At 50.4% G+C, this 24,065-nt stretch overlaps 2 protein-coding genes across 21 annotated transcripts in view; both read left to right on the top strand.

Moving 5' to 3' along the window:
- The window catches only part of STRADA (STE20 related adaptor alpha), a 31,081-nt gene extending 12,132 nt beyond the window's left edge, over nt 1-18,949 (top strand). For 7 of the 19 annotated variants that reach the window (XM_027517610.1, XM_027517612.1, XM_027517607.1 and 4 more), the window contains 11 exons: nt 2,110-2,167; nt 4,318-4,346; nt 9,920-10,022; nt 10,534-10,655; nt 12,096-12,204; nt 12,308-12,431; nt 14,475-14,646; nt 15,172-15,276; nt 17,050-17,291; nt 17,571-17,613; nt 18,082-18,949. In XM_027517610.1, coding sequence (XP_027373411.1) covers nt 2,110-2,167; nt 4,318-4,346; nt 9,920-10,022; nt 10,534-10,655; nt 12,096-12,204; nt 12,308-12,431; nt 14,475-14,646; nt 15,172-15,276; nt 17,050-17,291; nt 17,571-17,613; nt 18,082-18,234 — 1,260 coding nt within the window. In that variant the 3' untranslated portion in view covers nt 18,235-18,949. Of the gene's footprint in view, nt 1-2,109; nt 2,168-4,317; nt 4,347-9,919; nt 10,023-10,533; nt 10,656-12,095; nt 12,205-12,307; nt 12,432-14,474; nt 14,647-15,171; nt 15,277-17,023; nt 17,292-17,570; nt 17,614-18,081 lie in introns of all 19 variants that reach the window. The other 12 variants (XM_027517625.1, XM_027517614.1, XM_027517618.1 and 9 more) reach the window with 3 other exon arrangements.
- Nucleotides 18,950-19,929: 980 nt separating this feature from the next.
- Nucleotides 19,930-23,778, top strand: LIMD2 (LIM domain containing 2). 2 transcript variants are annotated; one of them, XM_027517631.1, is made up of 5 exons: nt 19,930-20,645; nt 22,267-22,361; nt 22,540-22,584; nt 22,665-22,804; nt 22,879-23,778. In XM_027517631.1, exons 2-5 carry the CDS (start codon nt 22,320-22,322, stop codon nt 23,036-23,038), a joined length of 387 nt encoding a protein of 128 aa, XP_027373432.1. In that variant the 5' UTR covers nt 19,930-20,645; nt 22,267-22,319; the 3' UTR covers nt 23,039-23,778. The 2 variants fall into 2 exon arrangements, with proteins under 2 accessions (XP_027373432.1, XP_027373430.1); XM_027517629.1 differs by lacking the exon at nt 19,930-20,645 and adding an exon at nt 21,383-21,531.
- The last annotated feature ends 287 nt before the right edge of the window (nt 23,779-24,065 follow it).

Here is a 24,065-nt window from a genome sequence, read left to right as displayed (position 1 = left end):
CTGGCCCTTTTCATTGTAGATATGCACCCACTAATGATCTGCCTATTTTCTGCGCGTTTTCAGTGAGTTTGTGGGTTTTAAAAATCAGCATCAAATTGTAATCATTGGAACACTTTTTTGAGCCCAGGCCATCAGCAGTAAAAGCACAGAGTCCTAACCACTGGACTGCCAGGGAACTGCCATCATAGGTTTTGACTGAAGACTCTGAAAAATTTTGTTACACCTGAGAACTTCACTAGCTAAAATGACCTCAGGAACAAATACTGGGTTTAACTTCCATGATTTCGTAAAAGACTGTCTTATTTATTATCAAATATTCAAATCCAGTAGTAATCATTTTAAAACTCTTTAACAGTATATATGTAATATGAGACATTGTGAATAGACCACCACCTTTTGTGGTTTGTGTAATCTCAGCTCCTTGACCAGGGATTGCACCTGGGCCATAGCAGTAAAAGCCTGGAATCCTAACCACTAGGCCACCAGGGAATTACCTGACTATACCACTTTCTTTAAATATTAAGGTGTAAATTATATTTTGTGGTACAATGCATATGAATATTTTATATGAACTTTTTTTTTAGAGTGTTGCTTTTTTACTTGGAAAAAATTGATACAGAGAAGGATAGAGAATGATGGTATTGTTTCAATTCATAGTCCTTATTATGCAGCTTTTTTTTTGCAACTTATTTCTGAATGTTCCTTATCCTTTTCTTCTGTTCATGTGGATAAGAATAATTTATATTGGAAAGAATAAACTTTGCTATTAAGAGGGAAAAAAATACAGAATACTTTGCTGTTAAGAGGGAAAAAAAATCCAGACTCCTGAACTCTGCCCAGTAGAAAGAATACCCTCAAGCCAATGGGCTTCCCGGGTGGCACTAGTGGTAAAGGTTTTCACCTGCCAGTGCAGGAGATGTGGGTTCGATTCCTGGGTGGGGAACATCCCCTGGAGAAGGAACTGGCAACCCATTCCAGTATTCTTGCCTGGAGAACTCCATGGATGGAGGACCCTGCCGGACTACACTACAGTCCATGGGGTTGCAAAGTCAGATGCAGCTGGGCACACGCACAGGCAGCCACTAACTTCCTATTGTAAACTCTGAATGTTGATTCAAAGTGATACCAGCCCTTAAGTGAAATGCAGCCTTGTTCCCGTTGTTTTTATGTATGAGCTGCTTTTCTCTCTCAACGTGATTCAGGTGAAACCAGACCTCTGATTAGTATGATGGAAACCCATACTTGTTTGAAATAGGCCAGTTATATAAACCATAGATCAGTCATGCTAGTTCAGTCCTTGTAAACTTGGTAGAAAATTTAAACGTTGATGATGTCTTTAGAACCCCTACTGGATGAAAGAATATATAGCTGGCTGATTCCTTTTACAAACTACTAGGGGCTTGTGATGGAGAAGGCAGTGGCACCCCACTCCAGTACTCTTGCCTGGAAAATCCCATGGATGGAGGAGGCTGGTAGGCCGCAGTCCATGGGGTCTCGAAGAGTCGGACACGACTGAGCGACTTCATTTCACTTTTCACTTTCATGCATTGGAGAAGGAAATGGCAACCCACTCGTGTTCTTGCCTGGAGAATCCCAGGGACGGGGGAGCCAAGGGGCTGCCATCTATGGGGTCGCACAGAGTCGGACATGACTGAAGCGACTTAGCAGCAGCAGCAGCAGCAGGGGCTTGTGAAAACCTGTTTCATCCGTTTTCTGTGCTGTGAATTCATATTTTTTTCAAATTGGCAATAATGACCCAAAGCATGTAGAGTAGACAGCCATGGACTGACTAAGATGCAACCCAAAGGCAGTTTTATATACAGGAAGGACAAAAACAGTTCTCATTATTAGGGCCAGTACTACTTGTCATCTGTCAGATTTAAGAAATGCTCACCAAATTAGACAAAGAAGAATAGAGCAAGGAATTAATCTATTGTTTTTGGTCTATTTAAATCCCAGTTTCTTTTCAAAACTTTTCCTTAGTAATGTAGCTTAACTATACTACATGATTCAGTTTTCATAGTTGTATTTTTGTCTTTCTAATTTTTTGTGGCTAATTTTTTGTGGCTTGGAAGAAGTACTAATTCTCTCTGGGGTTTTCCTCTTTAGCGGTGGGTCTCGGAAAAGTTCATTGTTGAGGGCTTAAGAGATTTGGAACTATTTGGAGGTAAGTACAGTATGGCTTTTAGCCATCAGTTCAGGATAAATATCTCTACCCTTTTCTTAATTAAAATCAATTTATAGATATTAGCAATTCCAAGGGAAAGTTGTTATATTTATTTGGTTACAGCTGTTATATTTATTTGGCTCTTTTTTGAATCCATGGTTTCCCCCAAATTTGAGGGCTAATCTGGCAGTTAGTTGTCCTTGGCCTGTCTTGATTGTTAAAAAGCCAGTATTTACTTAAAAGCACACATGTTTCTTCTAAGTATTTGTCAAGTTGAAATACTTAAAGGGAAAAAAATAAGTGTTTAAAAGCCTCTAGCCTTGAAGATTTAAAAAATAAAATTATGATCAGGACAGAGGTAGCAGTGATATAAAAGTTATGGTTTTACTGATGAATCTAATTGACTCATCTTTTCATGAGACTTAAGAGACTAAAGAAAAAAATCTGTCAGCACAAAGGCGCTAACTTCCTATTGTAAATTCTAAATGCTGATTCAAAGTAAAGTAGATTTGCAGTTTGGAGGTTTAATAGACCCAACCCCTTCCCTTTGGCTATTTTCAAATTGAGCTGTTTTGGGAACTGTGATCTTAACTGAAGGCAAGGAAAATTCCTTTTCTATAAAAATAGTAGTGATAAAGCCCCATTCTTTGTGTCTAAACACCACAGATACTCACTGTAGCTCCTATAGCTAAAGAAATGGCTTATCAGATTGAGTATATTGGTTAGCTGATCCAAAATACCCTGAAAGACTTGAGTAATTGAAAACTCAAACACGTTAGTTACCAGGTGGTACCTATTAATTTATTTTCCCTAATGCCACTCAGAAAACTTCTGGAGTTGAATTATTCATGAACTTTGTCGAAGGGCTGTGTAAAAGACAAATGAGAGTTTAGAAAAACGATGAGTTATTTTTGTTTTGATTATAAAGAATAAAAATAATTACACAATACAGGCAAGGCTTATGGAACAGAAATACTATATCTGCTCCCATACTCATTGTCTTCCCATCACTAATGGTAACACGATGGTTTAAAAGTAAACACTGGCATTGATGAAAATTGAGTTGGAAGTCCAGTTTACATTAGTTTAAAATATTCCGGTTATGTGAATTAGATGATTTGAGTGTCTTGAGTGTAGGATTTCTGGGTGTCTTGATAATTGCCTAGTCTCTGATCTGAGGAGGATGAAGAAATTGTTCTGTATATCGTTTACAGCTTAATGAAGTGTATATTGAGGTTGATACAGCTTGGGCTTTGCCTTCTATGAAGACTGGGTTTCATTTCCTTTCACCTGTTCACCTGGCTTCTTATCTTTGCCTGTAAGAAGCTGTCTTAAGCAACCGCTCCTGCCGTTTGTACACCAGGAAACTGATCCACGGCACACACACACATCTTATTTCGATAAATTGAGGCTAATTTACCCTGCAGATATTTTGGAGATGTGTAATCATTCCAGTCCTTTACAGTTAGAATCTTTACTTCGATTATTTTTCAGAATGGAGAAAATAAAAAGCACAGATACAGAAGTTGTCCTCTTTTGGAGCAGAAAGTTATTTAAGCTGTGCTTTGCTTTATTCGTGTTCACCAGGTGTAGCAGAGGGCCCAAAAGCCCTTGCTTTCATTCAGAACAGAATGTATCTGACTGAAGAATCAAATTCAGTAATGGTCCCACAAACACAGGTTGCTGTATTAAAACTTCTTTTGTCTTTTTTTTGGCAAATCTATTTTTTATTTCCTGTACTCCCTGGGAAATCACCAACAGTGTCTATAATTTTATAATGAATTTTTATAAAACTATAAGACTCTGAAACCAGCCTATTGAAAGTAATATTGCGTGCTGATGGAAAGTAATTGTATAACTGAAACTATAGCAGTTGAGTTGTACTCAGTAAATACCTGTAGAATAAGAGTCTTGCCAAGTTTCGAAGAGCCATAGATTCATATTTAAAACCCCATGTATCTGCAGCATTTTTACTGTGCATCTCTGTGTGTGTGTGTGTTTATATGTAGCACTGTAGGCAGTTTTTGCTATAATGACTTAAGTGGTTTCTATTAATAAATGTAGTCCTAAGTGCAGTGATTGCTGTTTTAAATGTGGGTGTGTCTTCTGCCAAAAACACAAAATGCCAACAACCAATTTCTCTACTCCAGAGCAGCCTCCGGGTGACGCTCGGAGAAAAGTAAGTGATTTCCTAGGCTGTTGCACCGTGGCTGTTGCATGGAGTTGGCTTGTGGAGCTCTGTTTGGTTTTTTGGTTGGCTTATCATTTTACATTTCTGCTCGTCTGCCCTTGAGTTTTATTTGCAATATCATTCTTCTTGTGGGGACTCAGGTTTCACCCCGGAGAGATTCTGATGTGTACTTTGAAAACTGAAAAAACATCTCAGGCACTCTTTCTCTCTCCTCCCCGTCTAGCTCTCCCCGTCACCTGGCCGCCCTCTCCAAAAAAAAAAGAGAGAGAAAGTTTCAACAGTCTAACGTGGTTATCTTGCAGTGACTGGTGGTACTATATTTTCTGTCCTTAGTCAATTAATAATAGATTTCAGTCCACAGAGAGAATATAGATCTTTGTCTAGATTATAAGGCAGGACTTCAGATCTACTTTAAAAACAAACCCCCAGATTTTAATGTACAAAACAGAAAATGTATTCTTTTATTGGCAGAAGTTTTAAGAATCCTGTCCCACTTCTGACTCTTCTACTTTATTTTACCAACGGGAATAACAGCAGCAAACCAAGCTGTTTCTGATACGGTGACTCAGTGTCTTATGCAGAGGGAATCAGAGCGCTTTCCTCCATAGACCTCTTTCTCTTTTCCAATGACGACCTTTGTGCCTTTGGCAGGCAGCTCCAAGGTGGGTGAAAGATAATGCTGCTGACTAGGAGTTGATTTTTTTTAGGAGTTTATCTTTGAGCGAAGCTTGCTTGGCAGTGCCTGTCTTTCAGATCTGAATATTTTCCAGTCGGGAGACCAAAAACGTGCCCTATACGAACAGTTAGGTGTTCTTCCGGAGTCCAGTGCCAGTTGTATATAGTTTTATGTTTCCCCAGCTGCTGATTTTATACCAAAAGTCATCCTGTGTGAAACCTGTGGGAAGTTGAATGTACTTATTTGTTGGGCATTTCATAGATAACGTCTCTGTGTGCTTTATTGCATTTTGTTTTACATTCTTTAAACAAAGTTATTTAATGGTCATTTCTCAATATCAGTAGCTTATGTATTTTTCAAATGCTTCAGAATGAACAAAATACTTTTCACGGTAGGGGAAACTAAGAAAAGACTTTGATAGAATAAGTTTCTTTAGGCAATTTGAGAGTACACATTACACTAATAAAACTACGCCATGCTATGTTTAAAGAGAATGGACTTCATATCTCATCCTTTTCATCTGAATTTTGACCTTGTCTAAATCTGAAACAGTATAATGGACTAACCTGTGTTTCTTGTGGGAAAATCAGACCAAACCTCTTCCTTTCAAAATATTATTGCCTTTGTTTGTTTTCCTAAATAAAGATCAGTTTCTCTCTGAGTTTAGACCGTGGAACATCCACAATGCAGAAAGCCTCCATTTTGGGGTCATTTCCAGGGAGCTGGGGACAGAATGGTAGAGGGGCCAAGCAATCAGCGCTAGTTCACTGCATAAACTTCCAAACTGCCCAGTGAACTCATTCATATTCCCAGTTACCTAAAGAATTTCATTTTCTAAAACACTTTAAAGTACTTTTCTGTAGTCCACAAAGACAGTTGAAATACTACATTTGTCAAGTTACAAGCTAATCATATCAGTACTTAAATGAATCATTCCTTACCTAAGCTCAACAGAAGTATGGCTTTAGTGCATAGATAGTATGTCTTATATGCACTCTTGGCAAGAGACGCGGAGATGGGTAGTTTTAAGAAAAAGTATCCCATCTGTAGTTTTTCCAAAGGGAATTATTTAAAATGCGTGTAAAAAAATTTATCTCAGGACTCAGCTGTCTTTCACAGTCCTCTTTTTCAAATTAGAGAAACAGAAGGCATTTTGCCTAGAGGTCAGAGGAGAGACCTTAAAACACAGTCGTTCCGGATGTGTTCTCATCGGGGCCAGTTGTTGGCTGCTAATAACACGGACTTTCTCACATGCAGGTGTCAGATTCTCATCTGCAGAGTTCCCCTGGTAACAGGAGCTAGGGAGTGTGTTGTAGGAGGGCTGGCATTCACAGGCTAGGTCTGTATGTTGAACTGTCTCCAATGGAACGGGCTGGTACATTTGCTTCTCCTCTTCAACCCATGGGAATAACAAGGTCATGGGCAGAAAACCTCCTGAGTTCAAATGTTGGCTTAAATTTTCTTTCTTTCTTTTTTTTTTTTTCCATTTTTTGGCCACACCGTACCAGGGAAGTCCCATAAATGATTCTTTTTTAAGTAGATGCCAGCATGGTTGTATGCATCGGGGAATACATCAGTGAAGAGACATACAGGCCCTGTCCCCACAGAGCTTATATTCTAGCATGGGAGACCAGACAGTAGACAGATAAACTGCGGTGATCACTGCAAAGAAAATGCCAGTGACCCCAGTGGGGAAAAGAAGCGAGATGACATCATAAAGTGACTGGGCGCCTGTTTGCCTTTGACTAGAATAGATGAGTTGCAGCCTCGGAGGTGAGGAGGAAGCATCAGTGAGAAGATGGGGAGGGCAGGGAAGGAGCAGGTCAGGAGTGATCCAGACAAAGGCACAGCTGGCGCGCGTTTGCTAGGACCACTTGCTCGCGGGGGTCAGGTGCAGCGAGTCTGGGCAGTGAGGCAGCGGCCGAGTCAGGTGGATCCTCGGAGGCCAGAGTAGGGGCTGGGTCTGAAAGCACCCCCTTGGATTTTCTGTTAACTGGCGACCCTGATTTTCCTGAGGGTATATTGATACTTGAGAAAACAGCAAAGCAGAGCGAGAATATGTGTAGCAGGTTTCAGGTTCAAGGTTATGATGGCTGTCTCCTCGATGAGCGCATCCTGCCGCTGAGATTCTCCACAGCTGGGGGTCGCCACCTTGGAGCTCTTTTTGGCTTAGGCTTTTTGCTCAGATCGCTACTCCATTTTGTTCCTTGATGGTCTGAATCTCTCTCAGCTGCGGGAGGCACCTGGCATGTAACCAGTATCTGGTCTGAAGATGAGACTTTGAAGAAGCTGCAGTGGCTGTTAAGTGATCCTGGAACCTGTTTTCAGAGCATCTGAAAGCACAGCTACATGCAAAAACCAAAAGCAAACCAACCTTAACCATGGATCAAGCTCTATTTAGGAGTCTCTGTTTTCTCCATTTTCTCTGTTCCACCTTCTTTGTGGAACAGGAGAACGACCAAAAAGTAGACAGCAGGCGAGGGAGGAGAATACATGTTTACTGAATACCTGTGATCTACCAAGCAGCGCTGAGCTCTGTACATGTTTCATCTCGTCCCATTGTCACAGAAACTCCAACTCCGTGAAGCGGGAATTATTCCAGTGATGAGATAACGGAGATCCCAGGGGTCAGAGGGGCTTGCCCAGGGTCATGGCACAAGTGACAGACTGAGTTCAAGTTCAGCCTCTCCCTGGCCCATAAGCCTTGAGTCTTAGCATTATCCCGTATGTTTTGCTTCAGATAGTCTTTCCCGAATTATCTTCCCCCAGATTTAACAGATGTAAGACACACAAGGCATCTTTGAGAAATATGTTAGGTTAAACAGTGTTAGTTTTTGTCAAACTACAGAACTTCTCAAAGCCTTTAACATGCGTGCACCCCTTGTGATTGTCCACGAGGAGGAGTGTGCTGCATGTTGTAACTTAACTGGATGTGTCGACTGTTTTTTATGCATTAACTGCCAGGATCAGTGTTCCATGGGGCCTACTTTGGGGAAATCAAAAAGTGGTAGAAGAATGGACAAGAGACAGAGGCATTTTCACTCTGGAGAAAATCCACATGTCCAATAAATACATGAAAAGATGCTCAACTTCATTAGCAATCGGAAATGTAAATCAAACCCACAAAGAGACTGGCAAAAATTAAGTCCAAATACACCAGGTATTGAGGAAAAGCTGGGCTGACAAGAGCAAGAGTATTGCTGGCGGGAGTGTAAACTGATACAACCTTTGTAGAAACCAATTTGGCATTTTTTCTCCTAAAGTCAAATGTTCATATACTCTGTGACCTCCAGTTCTACTCCTCAGTATAAGCTTTAGCGTAACTCCTGCATGTATGTGTCAAGGGACCCATTCGAGTGTGTTTTTAGTAGCACAGTTCATAATAGCAACCCCAAAAGCCCATCAGCATTGAAGGATAGACTGAAGTTGTTCATAAGGTGAATATTACACAGTGTGGCTAAATACAACAATATAGGTGAATCTCAGACATATAAAGTCAATCAAATGAAGACTACAGTTTGCTGACAAGGCTCAACTTTGCTCGACTGGGTTCTCCTTAGTGTAAGCGCTGCTGGAGACAAAACCCCATTTGGTTTCTTGCACCACTGGCAGCATCAGTTGTTTTGAAAGCAGATGTGTTTCAAACGTCAGGGACCCCCCACAAGGCGATACCAGAACATTGCTCAGCTCACACACTCCGCTGGCTCATGCTGAGCCAAGAGCCTCTGAGTCTTTGAAGACCTTTTCCTAACCAGAGGGCAGGTTTATGAATGCAGCCTATGAAATACGAGCTGGTCTAAGAGTCTTCATTTCAGTTAGACACACATCTGAAGACAAGAGGATCCAAGAGAAAAGTACTGATAGTCCCTAAATAATACAGATAAAGTTAGATCCGGAAGAAGGACACTGAGCCTATTAAACTGAAGGAAGAGCGATTGGCCTGCCATTTACTTTTTTGGGCATTTCCCATCAGGACCTCACCTGTGATGCCCGCATCCGAAGTGGCTGAGACCCAGCTTCATCTGCAGCTGAAGTGCACGGGGAGCAGGTCCCTTCTGCTGCCTGGGATGAGGGCCGAGACTCGATGGCTCTGTTCCCTGCCTGTAGCCCCATGTGTTAGCTGTTTTCTAGCTTCCCTTAGAAATGTCAGGGAATGACTGGTCTGGCCTCTTTTTTTTTTTTTAAATTTAATTAATTTATTTTGCTGTATGGGGTCTTAGTTGTGGCATGCAAATTCTTAGTTGTGGCCTGTGGGATCTAGTTCCCTGACTAGTGATTGAACCTGGGTCCCCTGTATTGGGAGCTCGGAGTCTAAGCCACTGGACTGCCAGGGAAATCCCTTGGCTGGCCTCTTGGTTTGCTCAAGAGGGAGACTCTTATGGCCAGTAGTGAGATTCAACATTTGATCTTTGGGAATTATTTTCGTCAGGATCTTAAAAATAGGACCCTAATTGCAGCTGGAAATCCAAGAGAACCCCCTACCCACCCATTTCCCTTCTCTTTTCTAAATGTGCCTTTCTCTGGACATCCTTCCCAGGTAAGAATTTCAGAGCTTTTAGCTATGAGCCAGCTAAAGCCACAGCTTTTAGCTATGAGATGAGCCAGTTGTTGGGAAGGACAAGCAAATCAACTCAACTACGCCTGACCCTCATCCCCATCCACATTTGTAGTTAGCCCTCACGCGTACTCTCAATATAGTGCCAGTGGCGGCACTGAACTGGTGAGATTTTACTTTACCTTTCTCATCAAACGGTGCTGGAACTGCTCCAGAATCCAGATTTGGGTGTTTAGATGCCAGTCTCCTCATGGGTCTGAATTACCGTCTTCCCCATTCCCACCCCTGCCCCCAAGTTTCTCTGACTAACCTTTTTTTCTTTTCCTGTAGACCAATGAGGCGAGCTCAGAGTCGATAGCATCCTTCTCTAAGCCGGAGATCATGAGTAGCTTCCTGCCAGAGGGAGGGTGTTACGAGCTGCTCACCGTTATAGGTAATGTCCGAGACTGTCACGCTCCAGGGAACCGCAGTGGTCTTTTCAGCATCCTCAGATGAATGTGTGCCAGAAGCTGTCAGCCAGTTATCAGGATATGTGGTGACAAAACTGGCTTTTTGGGGAAGGTCTTCTGTGGTTTTCTTCTTCAAGGTATGGAGAAAGAGATCAATCACGTTTTCAGGAGAGGAGCTCTTTTTCAGTTTTTTTCTGCACACTCCTGGTGTCCTGGGCCATCATCAGTTAGGATAGGTGTCTGAGAAGGAACTGATGGAAGAAGAAAAAATTAAGATATAACAGAAGTGAAAGTTTTAATCTGAATTTTCTTTTAAAATCAAGTCTTTTTTTAAAATTGGGGAATAGTTGATTTCCAGTGTTGTGTTAATGTCAGGTATGCAGCAAAGCATTTCAGTTACTCATATACATATATTCATTCTAAAATCAAGTCTCTTTAAAGAAGATGAAAGCTGGTATTGCTCTTGTCCCTGTTTACAGCCTTCTTCTCTTTTAGGCAAAGGATTCGAGGACCTGATGACAGTGAATCTAGCAAGGTACAAACCAACAGGGGAGTATGTGACGGTGCGAAGGATTAACCTCGAGGCTTGCTCCAATGAGATGGTGACGTTCTTACAGGTAATCGGAAAGGACTGTGACACTTGGAGGGTGGGCTCTTAGTCCCAGTAGTAATTGCAAGGCATGTTTACATCTGTCTTCTGAAATAGCTGGCAGGAAACGAAGGTAGACCAAGCCAAGAAGTTAAGGAAGCTCCCAGTGAAGAATCTTGGACGTTTGGTATTAAGGATTCTGCAGCACTGCTCAGCCCGATGTATATTTCCCTCTTCTCTAGAGACGCATTGTGGCTCATGTATTCATGTATCTGTTATTCAGCGAGGCTAAGTAACTCGCCCCTGGTCACACACACACTAGTAAGTGACGAGCTCCACACTCAGACAGTCTCTTTTCTGGTGCAGGGAGGAGGGCCTGAGTCAGTGTATTTTAAGTACAGTTGGTTGGGCCCCTTCCCCTTCTTCAGTTACAGCGTTTTTCTGAATTCAACTCCTCTGAAGGTGCTCTGATACCAGTTCATATGTTCAGAGTAGTTTTGTGGGTCTCGGGGTGGGACAGAAAGTCAATCCTAGCTCAGTTATTTGGAAAAAGCATACCTGAGTTTGTTCGAGAGCGCACTGGGTTCTGTGATTCTTTTCTTCATTCTGTAGAACTGTGGACAGGTTAGAAGGGGCTGGCTGTTTGGCCTTGGCTCATTTCCCAGAGGCCAGGACCCTGGAGTTTCTGCAGTTCTTTTGTGCAGTTTTTTTTCACATCTTTTGTCCAAATTTACTTTAGAATTCCATCAGTCTTAGGCTTTCTATAGCTGCTGCTGAGGAGAGGAGCTCTCAACCTGAGGTCGCTGGAGAAATCTCTTCTCATGTTTAGTAGTTGTTCTTAAGGCGCTCTTTCCACATTTCCGTTTCTAACAACACTTTCCTTTGTAATAGGAAAACATTTTTTGTTGTTGTTGTTTTCTTGTCTTAAAGAGGAGTTGTGTGCCTTGGCCCTTGAAGGTGAGCTAAGCTTTTAACTTCCCAAGTCTTCAGTCTGCAGTTTGTTTTCACGTCTCCGAGGCAGTGCACTGCCACCCTCTGCTGTCTCAGCAGTTGCCCTGGCGGTGGGGAATGGTTCTCAGGCCCTTTAGGACTGGCTGGCAGAGCCGGAGTTAGGCAGAAGCTGGTGGAGCAGGGCTGACTTCCCTGCAGAGACAGCAGAGCCCGGCTCCTCTCACCTCAGTCCCAGCCGCTCCCGGGACTCTCGGTCCCCGTAGTGTTCACGCTGCCACTGTCACGTTGTGCCTTCTCCTCGGGGACCCTTGGTTCTTTTTTGTTTTTTAATATTTATTTGGCTGCACCAGGTCTTAGTTGCAGCATGAGAACTGTAAGTTGCGACATGTGCGATTGAGTTCCCTGACCAGGGATCGAACCCGGGCCCCTGGCGTTGCAGAGTGTGGAGCCTGAGCCACAGGACCACCAGGGCAGTCGCTGCCCCCTGGTTCTGACTGCAGCTCACCAATGCTTACAGGGGGAGCTCCACGTCTCTAAACTCTTCAGCCACCCCAACATCCTACCCTACGGAGCCACCTTCATTGCGGACAACGAGCTGTGGGTCGTCACGTCGTTCATGGCGTACGGTGAGTGGGCAGGGGGTCCTGGCGGAGAGGGGTTCTGTGCGCTCTGCCAGCAGCTCGCTCATGCGCCGCCTACCTACCCTGTCCCCTCGGCCCTCTTCCTCAGGCTCCGCCAAGGACCTCATCTGCACGCACTTCATGGACGGCATGAGCGAGCTGGCCATCGCTTACATCCTGCAGGGGGCGCTCAAGGCCTTGGACTACATCCACCACATGGGCTACGTGCACAGGTGCTTGCTTTCGCAGGCCTCTCAGCCTTTCCACGAGCGGTGTCTGGGATCGTGAGCCCTCAAAGGAACGGTTGAAGGTTGAAGTCAGTGAAGCCAGAGGTTAAGTCGAGGCACGAGTCCTGCCCTTCCTCTGCTGGAGGCGCGGAGCATTTGCCCTGTCCGTGCGAAGCTGCTGACTTTCTCTTTACTGAGCAGCTTTTTCCTGAGGACTGTGTGAGGGGACTGACTATCCAATGTGGGCCTCTGCACCCACCCGTTCCCTCCTTGGAGCACCCCTGCTGGGGTGTGCTCCCCGGAGTCAGCCCTCAGCTGGGAGGCTCAGGAAAAGACAGATTGCTCAGTAGATGGTGTTGGGGAGAAGCAGTTCGGGGTAGGAAAGATGGTACAACCAGGACCTCTCCCTAATTCCATGTGCGGAGGAGTAGTTCAGATGTTTGCAAGGCCTAAATGCAAGCTCTAGGCTTACATAGAAGGAAATGCAAGGAAATATTTTTGTGACCTGAGGCACACCATAACTTCTAAATGTTTTACACACACAAAACATAAGGCCCAAAAAAAAAAATGGATTTGATTTGATTATATCAAGATTAAAGCTTTCTTTCCAATACAGGGCACCAGGGACAAAGTTAAGAAAGGAGTTAGAGTGTGGAAGCTGTTCATTTTGTCCAAAACCGATTTTGTGAATCCGTAAGAAAAAGATAGCAAAGCAATAGAAAAATGAGCAAAGGATATGAAGTTTATACAAGGGAAAACCCAAAACACTAATAATGGTCATATGAACACTCCAGAGAGGCTTTGCAGGTGGCACAGTGGTAAAGAACCCGCCTGCCAATGCAGGAGACCTAAGAGACTCAGGTTTGGTCCCTGAGTCGGGAAGATCCCCAGGAGTAGGAAATGGCACCCCACTCCAGTATTCTTGCCTGGGAAATCCTATGGACAGAGGAGCCTGCCAGGCTACAGCCTATGGGGTCACAAAGAGTCACACATGACTCAGCAAGAATTAGAAAATCAAATGAAAACAAGGTTATGTCACTTTATGCCCGTGGGGGGCCTGGCAGGGATTCAGAGGCTGGGTGAGGACCAGTGTGGTGAGGAGGTGGGCCTCCCATCCACATGGTAGAAGGTGGCCCCACACAGCCAGTCAGCGTCACTCAGACCCGGGGCCGTCGGTGCTGCGTTTGGGTGCACACCCCAAAGAAACCCACAGGCACCTCAGGGGATGTGTGCATAGACATCTGTGTTCATATTTGTGCTGATTAGAGTCAACCTGAGTGCCCTTTCCTAGAAGAATAGATTAGTAAATGTCAGACCCCACTCCAGAGTGCAGGTGGCAATTAGAAGCAACAATGAGGTGTATACCATTGGCAACACAGTGGAGCTCAGAAACATAACCCTGAAACATGGGCTGCCTAACACAGTACCATTAGGTCAAAACAGAAAATGCGTGCGAAACAGTAGTACACTTTGTGAGAACACCTACAGACGGAAAGTACAGATTAAAGAGGAAGACACTAGAGGAAGCAGTGGTCTGTGAGCATAAAAGAGAACTTGAACAAAACATAAATAAGTTTTAAAACCTCGTAATGTGTAAATGGGGTCATGATGTTTTTTCTCTTTCCGTATGTTTGGAATTTTTCACAAAAATACATGTTCAGGTATATATAATATGTATGTATATGTGTACTCACATATTATATGTATATATATGTTGTTTAGTGGCTAAGTCACGTCCGATTCTTTTGCAGTCCCATGGACTGTAACCCACCAGGCTCTTCTGTCCATGGGATTTCCCAGATAAGAATACTGGAGTGGGTTGCCATTTCCTTCTCCAGGGGATCTTCCTGACCCAGGGATCAAACCTGAGTCTCCTTCTTGGCAGGCGGATTCTTTAACACTGAGCCACCAGGAAAGCAATAATCTGTATGTATGTGTATAATACACACCCCAGGGGAGAGAGCTAACTGGGTCTAGTGTGTGAAGACAAAGGTTTGTGCTGTGAGGGCCTCCTCTGCCGCCTGGTGACACACACCCCCCGCCCACCAGGAGCGTCAAAGCCAGCCACGTTCTGATCTCCGCCGATGGGAAGGTCTACCTTTCGGGTTTACGCAGCAACCTCAGCATGATCAGCCATGGGCAGCGGCAGCGTGTGGTCCATGACTTCCCCAAGTACAGTATCAAGGTTCTGCCCTGGCTCAGCCCGGAGGTCCTCCAGCAGGTCGGTGCCCTGGATCTCAGGAGCCCCTGCCCCCACCGACTTGTGATACCACCCTCCAAGGAGGCCTTCAAGAAGTTCTAGGGATGGGGGGGCGCCCTCTGCTTCTGAGCGGAGTCGGGGGTTCTTGGAAAGAGGGCTCCCCTGTTGGCCGGTAGACCTGGGAGGCCCCTTGCAGCACAGGTATGCTGTGTCCCTGGCAGGTGATGCCGTTACCCCTGGCGGGTCCTGAGCTGCACTGAGACTCCCTTCAGAGATGCTCCCATCTTACGGGAAGAGAGAGCGCCAGATTCTCGAGCATTTGGCGCTCTGCATCCCTGCTCTAAGCGGGGCACTCCCCCCTGCTCCCACACAGCCTTAGCCAGACACTCTTTAGTTCTAAAATAGCAGCAACTCCTCAGCGTACAGGTGAGGGAAGCCTCGCAGCTCATCCCAGTTTGGGGAGTTTCTGCTCCACCTGCTTCTTTGTCTAAGAACAACAACCAAGGCTCCAGTGGAGTGACCTGTGGCTCTTCTCTCCTGATATAGAATCTCCAGGGTTACGATGCCAAGTCTGACATCTACAGTGTGGGAATCACGGCCTGTGAGCTGGCCAATGGCCACGTCCCCTTTAAAGACATGCCTGCCACCCAGGTGAGCCTGCAGCTAGGGATCTCCTTCTGTCCTCCTTTCCTGTCTGCCTCCCACAAATGCTTGTTGAGGACCTCACACTCTGGACACCAGCCCGAGATGCTAGGATGAATACCCCAGGCCTTTCCTCCAAGAGCCCCAGTGTGTGTGGAGAGGGTATAGTTGTGTGACTGTTCACTTGTGTCTGTGATAATTGTGGTGGAAATGGAGCCTGGGAGGTGGGGGTCACAGAAGTAAGCGCTGCTCATGATCACAGGCCTGGAGCCCACATACCAAGTGTCTATTTTTACTTTTAAACTGACATTTCCCCGCCTCCACCCAATTTTTGGCTGCACCACATGGCATGTAGGATCTTAGTTCCCCAGCCAGGGATTGAACCCATGCCCCCTGCAGTAGAAGTGTGGTCTTAACCAACTTGACCTCCAGGAAAGTCCCTGAGAAGTTTTTCAAGTTTATAAAATATGTTTTGTTTTTTTACTTTGATCAGTATACCTGAAAGCTGTTGTTCTTCAGATACTAAGTCATGTCCAGGTCTTTGCAACCCCATGGACTGCCACACGCCAGGCTTCCCTGTCCTCCACTGTCTGCCGGAGTTTGCTCAAGTTCATGTCCATTGAGTCGGTGATGCTGTAGAAGGCCGACTTCTAATTTAGAATTAGACTTCTCAGGTTCAGTGCTACCACTTTCCAGTCAATACCTTTGCAATCTCCAGCCTCCTTCTGTTCATGCTCCCTCCGCTTTTTTTAATTTACTTATTTTTAGTTGGAGGATAATTGCTTCACAATAGTGTGTTGGTTTCTGCCGTACATCAGCATGAATCAGCCATCAGTGAACACATGTCCCCTCCTTCTTGAACCTCCCTCCCACCTCCCACCCTGTTCACGCCCCTTTGAATTGCCTGCTGCCCTTGGCTTCTTGGCGCACATGCAGCCAGGAGTCTGTATTGTCTCCCTTGGAGCTGGACTCAGGGAAGAGACTTATCCAGATCTTGCCAAGTCCAGGAAGTGGACTTGGGCTCTTTGGGCAAGGATTACCTGGGGCCAAAGTTCCTGGAGCATGATCTCGACCTGGAGGAGGTGGTGGGGGCCGGAGGGGGTGGGTTGTGCCCGTTGAGTAAGCCTCTCCTTGAACCCACAGATGGCCTGCCCCGTGGGGACACAGGCGGCTGGAGAGGGGCCAGAGGGCAGCTCTAGAGGAGGGAACCCGGGGCGGCTTCAGGGAGGGGACACTTGAGACTTGAAGGCAAATAGGAATTAACTAGGTGAAGAATGGGAGCTTCCAGTGGAAGGAAACTTTTCAGCAGAGGGAATAGCCTGTGACAGACCCAGTCAAGAAAGCACAGAATCTGAGGACAGGAGGTAGTCATATGGCTGAAGTGTGAGTGCTTCTGCGGGGCTGCCAGGTGGCGTGGCTGGAGAAGGAAGCCCAGGCAGGTCACGAGGGCCTTTGTGGGCCAGGCCAGCATGTTCCGTTCCTGTCCTAGGGCATGTGGAGAACTGTCAAAGGCTTCTGAGCACAGGAGTAATAGCATCAGATGCGTGTTTCAGAAAAGTGAGTCTCGCAGATGGATGAGCTCTGATGGACTAGACAAGAGGGTGTGGATGTCTGTCTAGGTACAGAGTCGAGAAAATCAGAGTAAGACAGTGACAGGCCTTTTCCCACTTCTGTCTTTGCTGCCCCTGAATCACTCATGTGTTTGGGGAAAAGTGGACTTGTGAAGGAATTCTAGTCCTTCCGGGGGCCTCTCCAGCCTGGCCCTGGCTCTGTCCTCCCCAGATGCTGCTGGAGAAGCTGAACGGCACGGTGCCCTGCCTGCTGGACACCAGCACCATCCCCGCCGAGGAGCTGACCATGAGCACCTCGCGCTCCGCGGCCAACTCGGGCTTGAGCGAGAGCCTGGCCCCCAGCACCCCCAGGACCTCCAACGGCGACTCGCCCTCCCACCCCTACCACCGCACCTTCTCGCCCCACTTCCACCACTTTGTGGAGCAGTGCCTTCAGCGCAATCCGGACATGAGGTGCACCTGTGGGGCTTGGGGTGGGCCTTGCGGGGAACCCGGGGCTGGGGCGGGTGTTGGAGAGGACGCACCTGTCCCAGAAAGGTCTGGGTTCCCTGGAGGAGTCCGAAGTCCCCACAGTGGGAGCGGGTGGCACAGGGTTTGCCAGGAAGCCAGCTGGGTCACTCTGGCTGTTGTTTCTTGAGCCGAGGGAAGGAGAGGGGCACCTGAGGGTAAGGCAGTGGCAGCAGGATTCTGGAAATGGCACAGGGGTGATGCTGGCCTCTTCTTCCTCTGCAGACCAAGCGCCAGCACCCTCCTGAACCATTCTTTCTTCAAGCAGGTACAGTAGCCTTCCCTGGGCCCCCTGCTGGTGGTTTTCCTTGCCTGTGGCTCCAGCCACCCTCAGTCCCCTTAGTTTTGGGTCTTTAGATATTATCTCCTCCTCCCTGGTGGAGGCTCAAATGGTAAAGAATGCCTGCAGTGTGGGAGACCCGGGTTCAGTCCTTGGGTCGGAAGATCCCCTGGAGAAGGGGATTCTTGCCTGGAGAATTCCACGGACAGAGAAGCCTTGCAGGCTACAGTCCAGGGGTGGCAGAAGAGTCAGACATGACTGCATGACTAACACTTTCACTTTCTCGATGGGTCAGAGACATGACCATGTTTCCAAAGTCCATTAAAGGCACTGCTCCTTCCTCTCCCCTCAGAGACTCCTGCCTCTAGCAGCCTGCTTGTCCCTGACCCATGGTCCCTTGCCCCACCATGTCCTGAGGCTGGAAGCAACAGGATCCACCCGCAACTCTCTCCCCAGATCAAGCGACGTGCCTCAGAAGCTCTGCCCGAGTTACTCCGACCTGTCACCCCCATCACCACTTTTGAAGGCAGACAGTCTCAGGATCACAGTGGGATCTTTGGCCTGGTAACAAACCTGGAAGAGCTGGAGGTGGACGACTGGGAGTTCTGAGCCTCTAAAGAAGGTGCCTGTTCTCCATCCTGGGCTGCGTGCGCCTCCGGGACCCTTCCTGAGGGCTGGCCACATTCCCACCCTCTTGGGGGCAGATGGGGCAGAAAGGACATTTCCACCAGGAGAGCTGGCTGCTTAGGGACTGGAAAGGCAATTCTTGGAGAGAAACTTTACTGCTTCAAGGCTTTTGAGACATGAGGGAACCCCAACACCCAGGGATTGGGAGGGGCCAGAAATCTAACATTCCCTGTCCTGTGAGCTCAGGCAGCCTGACCTCTGCAGAAGAAAGAGCCACTGTCCTGGCCTGGCCGTGGGGGTTGTGAAGTCCAAGCCCAGGGTTATATTTGCCTGGGGAGCTGTGGCTTCCCATGCTGGCTCTCCCATCAGCCTAGTTCCTTTCTTCTCCCCTAGTCTCAGATCCTATAGGTCTATGGAGGGACCCCGCCCCATTCCCCCAGGCTTCTCCCTAATAACTGAAGGACAGGGTATTTTTTTCTCTTTAAGCACTAGATTAAGGCTTGGGTGGTCCATCCTCCTTTCACTCGGCCCCTGACACCTCACTTTGGTTCATCTGGGTAGCTCCTTCCTTTCCCACCAGGAGTCCATCTAACTGACCCCTGCTGGCTGCCTTGGTGCTGCCCAGCCTGAGGGGCTTAAGTTCTTATGCCATGTTAGTTTCATTGCCAGAACAAATTAAAAAGTTCCAGAGAATCCACTGGAGAGTGACATCGTTGTGCGTTGGCCATGCAGGCTCGGACACAGGTCATCCCGCCCTGGGTTCTGCCATCTGAGAGCGTTTCCATGCATGCCCATGGAGGCATAGCAGTGACCTCCTTCACGAGACAGCCTCACAACACATGTTTCCTTTAAAACCCATGATAGATTTGTTTTTATCTGATGTTGGGACCATTTTAGCCTGTCTCCATCAAAACACTTTGGAGCAGGAAGGGTCTGAGTGCTGGCCCTTCCTCGGGACCACATCTGGGCCAGTGGAGGCCAGGCAGAAGAGGCTCCCTTTTGGAAGCAAAGGAGGTGAAGGGGGTTGTTTTGCAACAGAACTTGTGGTGTCTCCTTACCTTGGAAACTAATACTCAGAGAGCAGGTAATCCAAGACCCAGACCCGGTCCTCCCCTTTGTCCTGGCTGCTGGCCAGGAGTCTGGGCCAGGGGTCAGGGGATGACTTGGGTCTCCTCCACGCTGCTTCCTCCTGACCTGCGTGTGCCCCGGCCGGGCCCCTTCCCCTACCCGTCCCTCAGGGTGGGCGCCCCTCCAGCGAGCCCCAGCCTTCAAACGTCAGATCAGGGAAGTGCCCCTCCCTCTTCCCTGTGGCTGCTTCAGCCCATCGCATGCCCTCGCTTTCCCTTTCCTGAGAAACTATAACAACACTTTGAAAAATAGAAGACCTTCCCCAGTTACAGGGGTTAAGGAGAAGGCAGGACCCTGGCGGGAGCGGGGAGCCCTGAAATGGAGGGAGTGAGCAGGCCAGCTCACATTTATTTCCACTCCTCCTGCCCAGCTCTTTTTTTTTTTTTTCTTTAAACCTCAAGTTCCCTTTTCTTTACACCATTATCAGCTTGTTTTCTTTACTCTGGTCTGCTTGCTTCACCTTGCCATCAGCTCATCCTTAGCGCCCAGAGTGCTGATTCTGTGGGAACTGCTGCTGCTCAGCACACGGATGGTCCTGGGAAGGGCAGGGGGGCCGAGGGGCAGGCGGTGCCCAGGGGCTAGCCCAGCGCTGCTCTCCACACCTCCGGGGGCTTCACCTTTCTCACATCACCACAACCCCCTTGAGAATCTGAAGACAGGTGTGGAAGCTCAGCGAGAAAAGAGAGGCCCCTTAACAGTTTCAGTTCTCACACACCCCATCCGGGAAGGCCTGAGGGCTCCAGCTCAACCCGAATGTAAATCTTCCTCCAAAGAGGGACAGGGGTCTAAGGAGAAAAGTGAACCACAGGGAGGGTGCCCTGAGGCAGCCATGGGAACAGCCTGGGGCTGGGGTGCCCGATGCCTCCCTCACTCCCGTGCCAGGCAGACAGCGCTGAGCCCTTCTGTTCCTGACAAGTGTGTGGGCCTCGTCTGGAGCCGCTCCTTCTGTTCCTGCCACCATGTGGGCAGGAGCTATGTTTAGCGCTGTGCTTTGTGAAACAGCTTCCAGCCGGATGGCAGGCGCAGCTCAGCAGTCCCTGGCGTCCCTGCAGAGATGCCGTGGGGACAGGCTCCCCTGTGCTCTTTGGGGAGCTGAGAAGTCAGACGCCTGGCCTCCTGTGTACCCGGGACTTGTGGTGCCCACCGGCTTGGCCACAGGGACAGGGGTCCAGAGGCCCAGCCTCGGACGCCAACCCTGGTGCTCGGCTTTGTTACTTGAACAAGTCACTTCAGATCTTCAGGCCTTGCCTCCTGTGTCAAATGAGGTTTGGATGAACCCAGGTTTGCATGTTTGAAGGCTGGAAATCTTTCCCCAGAGGGGGTGCCCTCGACCTCTCAGGCAGCGGTGCCTGCTGGAGCCGGGAGTGGGGGTTGACTAAGCCGACAAAATCGGGCCCCAGAGGCGCTTTGGGACGGGGCCCTCGCGAGGGCCACTGCAATGGGCACCGCAGGCGCAGGCTGCTGGGCGCCAGAAGGGGCTGAGGGCTGGTGGCCACGGGGGCCCCCAGGGCCCTGCCTGTGGCGGGGCCGAGCCTCGCACGGCAGGATCGCGTGCCGGGCCGCTCCTGCCATCTCTGCGTCCGAGGGGGCGTGGGAGCCGCGCGGGGACGCCGGCAGGGCCCCCGGAGCGGGGAAATGGAAGCAGCCAAAGGCCCAGGCGCGCCCAGTTATCCTTTGCCGCCGCCTCGTCGGGAGCGCCATTTGTCACCCGAGTCATCTCTCCACCTGTACTGGTCCCTGACCCGAGGCCTCCGGGGCGGACCCTCCGGCTCCGGTCCCTGCCTCGGTCCTGAGCGGGCCGACGGGGCGACGGGTTTCGCGAGGCGGGCAAGCGCGAAGCCCGAGGGGCGGTGCGGAGCGCGGGGTCAGCGCGGGGGGCAGACAAAGGCGGGGGACGCCGAGCGAGGGGAAGACAAAGCGCAGAAAGGGGGTCGGCGGCGGCGCCGGGGCCCCGGAGGCGGCACCGGGCGCGGCGGAGCCAATGGGCGGGCGCGGGGCGGGGGCCGGCGGGGGCGGCGCCGCGATAAGGCGGCGGCGGCCGCGGCCGCTTAGGGACCACTGGCAGCGGCGGCAGCTCGCCCCCGCGCGCTCCTCGCACCCGAGGCTTCCCCCGGAGACCGACCCCCGTCCCGCGGCCCAGGCCGGGGCCCGGTGAGACCCGCGGGCGGGCCGGGGGAGGGGCCGGGGTCCGGCTCGCGATTCGGGCGGCCCAGGTGGGGGCTGTGGGCGCAGGGGCCGCCGCCCACCGGGTCCCGACGCCGAGCGTCTCAGTCCGTCGCTCTCGCCCGGGGTCCCGAGGCCGGTGTCCATCCCCTCGGCTGGGCCCGCCGGGGTCCTGGGTCTGGGGTCCGGTCCACGCGGGTTCGGAGCGGAGGAGCGGGCGGCAGCTCGGCGGGGCGGGGCGGGGCGGGGCGGGTGGCCCAGCCGCGGGCGCTGTCCAGGGGCTGGGTCCGCCGAACAGAGCGTACCCGAGGCCCCGCACTGGGCAGCTTCGGGCCGGGGTCAGGCCGGGGCAGCCGCTTCTGGCCGCGGCCCCACTGGGGCCGCCCGCCTCTAACCTCCACTCGCACCAGGCGGCGTCCGGGTCCGCGAAGCGTTCGGGCGGCTGCGCGGATCCCCTCCCCCAGCCGCTGCCCGCTAACTCCGCTCCTCCTGGGACACATGGTTCCACTCAGGGACCCCTGCCCCCTGGGGAGCCGCGTGGAGGCCGAGCGGGCGAAGCAGGGGGTGGGTGAGGGCGGAAGTGGCAAGACCCAGAGCAACAGGAAATGACTTAGGGAAAGTCCCAACCACAGCCCCCCAGCCCCCTGCCTGTAAACACCCCTACCCTCACCCTGGGGGCTGGGAAGGGCTTGTAGGGCCCTCCCAACCGACTTCCCCTTGCAGAACCCAGCGGGTGCCGCGTCTCCACACTGGGCCTCCATCGCCTCCAACGAGCCATGTTCCAGGCCGCCGGAGCCGCCCAGGCCACCCCCTCCCATGTAGGTGATCAGCCGGGGTGGGAGGGCACTCCATCCCTGCAGGTGTCTGGCCTGAAGGGACGAGGAGCTGCCTGTTTGCCGGTCTCCCTCCCCTTCCCCCTTGAGTGTCCCTGGGATCTGGGCTGGTGATGGTCTAGGGCCCTCCTCAGCTGACCCTGCCCCACCGCCTCTCTCTTAGGAAGCCAAAGGTGGCGGTTCCAGCAGCACGGTTCAGCGCTCCAAGGTAGGGCCCCGAGGCTGGGCTGTGCAGGGAGGAAGGGGTGGGCGCCGGTCAGGCCCCTGATGGAGTCTCTCCTGGAACAGTCCTTCAGCCTTCGGGCCCAGGTGAAGGAGACCTGCGCCGCCTGCCAGAAGACCGTGTACCCCATGGAGCGACTGGTGGCCGACAAGCTCATTTTCCACAGCTCTTGCTTCTGCTGCAAGCACTGTCACACCAAGCTCAGGTGCGCCCCCGTCCTGACCCCGCCCCAGCCCTCCTGACCCGGCCTGACCTGACCACAGTGTTCTGCTTCTGCAGCCTGGGCAGCTACGCAGCACTGCACGGGGAATTCTACTGCAAGCCCCACTTTCAGCAGCTGTTTAAGAGCAAAGGCAACTACGATGAAGGCTTCGGCCGGAAGCAGCACAAGGAGCTCTGGGCCCACAAGGAGGTGGACCCCGGCACCAAGACAGCCTGAGGCCCCTCTGGCTGTCCACTCCCTCCTCCCCCCACAGAGGGCCTGGAGCAGGCATCGGAACGGTGGGAGAGAGACTGGACGGCCGGCCCCGGGTGAGGGTGGAAAGGGGATGAGGCCATTTTGCTCAGGCAGAGGGTTGCAGGGGCAGGGCTCTGCTCCAGGATGCCTTCCTTCTTCCTCAGCCGGTGGGGGTTCGGGAACCAGGATTGGGGTTTGCTCACCACCCTACTTCCTGTTTCTTTCAGCCTACCCCACCTCACCCCAGGGCCCCCCTGGGAGGCCCTCAAACTCAGCTTCCCTATCTAGGTGCCTTTTCTCCAGCAAGGAGTCAGCATGCCCCCTCAGGGTCCCAAGCTCCCTCACTGCCACCCAGGGGCCTGTGTGGCCCCCACGTCTCCCCATCTACCTCTGCCCTTAGCCTGGTCCTGAGCCATGGAGACTGGAGGAAGGTGAGCCAGGGTGCCCCCTTCTGGGCCTCTCCAAATGTCCCCCAGGACCCAGTGGGGGAAGGGAGGGGAACTGCAACAGCTCTGGGCCCCCTCCACCTGCAGAGGTGAGGCAGGGCATGCCTGTTAGGGCCGGGACCACCCCACAGTGCGGAGGCAGCGGAAGGGAAAGCACCCGCCAGGCTGAGAGCCACAGGGACTGGTGGGGGGCTGGCGGGGCCACATTCCCCCTCCTCCTCCTTCTGCCGGTTTTGACTGTTGTAATCAATCCTATTTTAAACGTGTTTCGACAGATTCTGACTCTGTATTGTATGGCCGATGGGGGGCGGTTTGTGGCAGGAAGGACTCACCACACAGAGGTGAAGGGGAACAGCATCAGGCCAACGCACTCCTGGCCCTGACTGGTGGCGGTGGCTGGTGGTCAGGGGTCTATCAGGCAGCCTGAGAAAAGGGGGTGTTCTTCCCAACCAGGTCTCTCCATGCTGCCGAACTCAGTTTGAGGACTGAACCCCACTGGGTCTCTCAACCTGTGTTGCCCAAGGCCGGGCCATCAGCGGGTGACAGTGCTGAGCCTCACTGCA

Source organism: Bos indicus x Bos taurus, chromosome 19 (assembly GCF_003369695.1).
Source record: "Bos indicus x Bos taurus breed Angus x Brahman F1 hybrid chromosome 19, Bos_hybrid_MaternalHap_v2.0, whole genome shotgun sequence".
Classification (NCBI taxonomy): domain Eukaryota; kingdom Metazoa; phylum Chordata; class Mammalia; order Artiodactyla; family Bovidae; genus Bos; species Bos indicus x Bos taurus.
The sequence above is the reverse complement of the archived record's forward strand: the minus strand, read 5'-3'. Positions and strand labels throughout refer to the sequence as shown.

Excerpts from the sequence above, each read along its gene's own strand:
- LIMD2 (XM_027517631.1), top strand. The coding sequence starts at position 22,320 with ATGTTCCAGGCCGCCGGAGCCGCCCAGGCCACCCCCTCCCAT. Across the intron at positions 22,362-22,539 it reads CCCAGGCCACCCCCTCCCAT|GAAGCCAAAGGTGGCGGTTC; the intron begins GTAGGTGATCAG and ends CCTCTCTCTTAG. Across the intron at positions 22,585-22,664 it reads GCACGGTTCAGCGCTCCAAG|TCCTTCAGCCTTCGGGCCCA; the intron begins GTAGGGCCCCGA and ends CTCCTGGAACAG.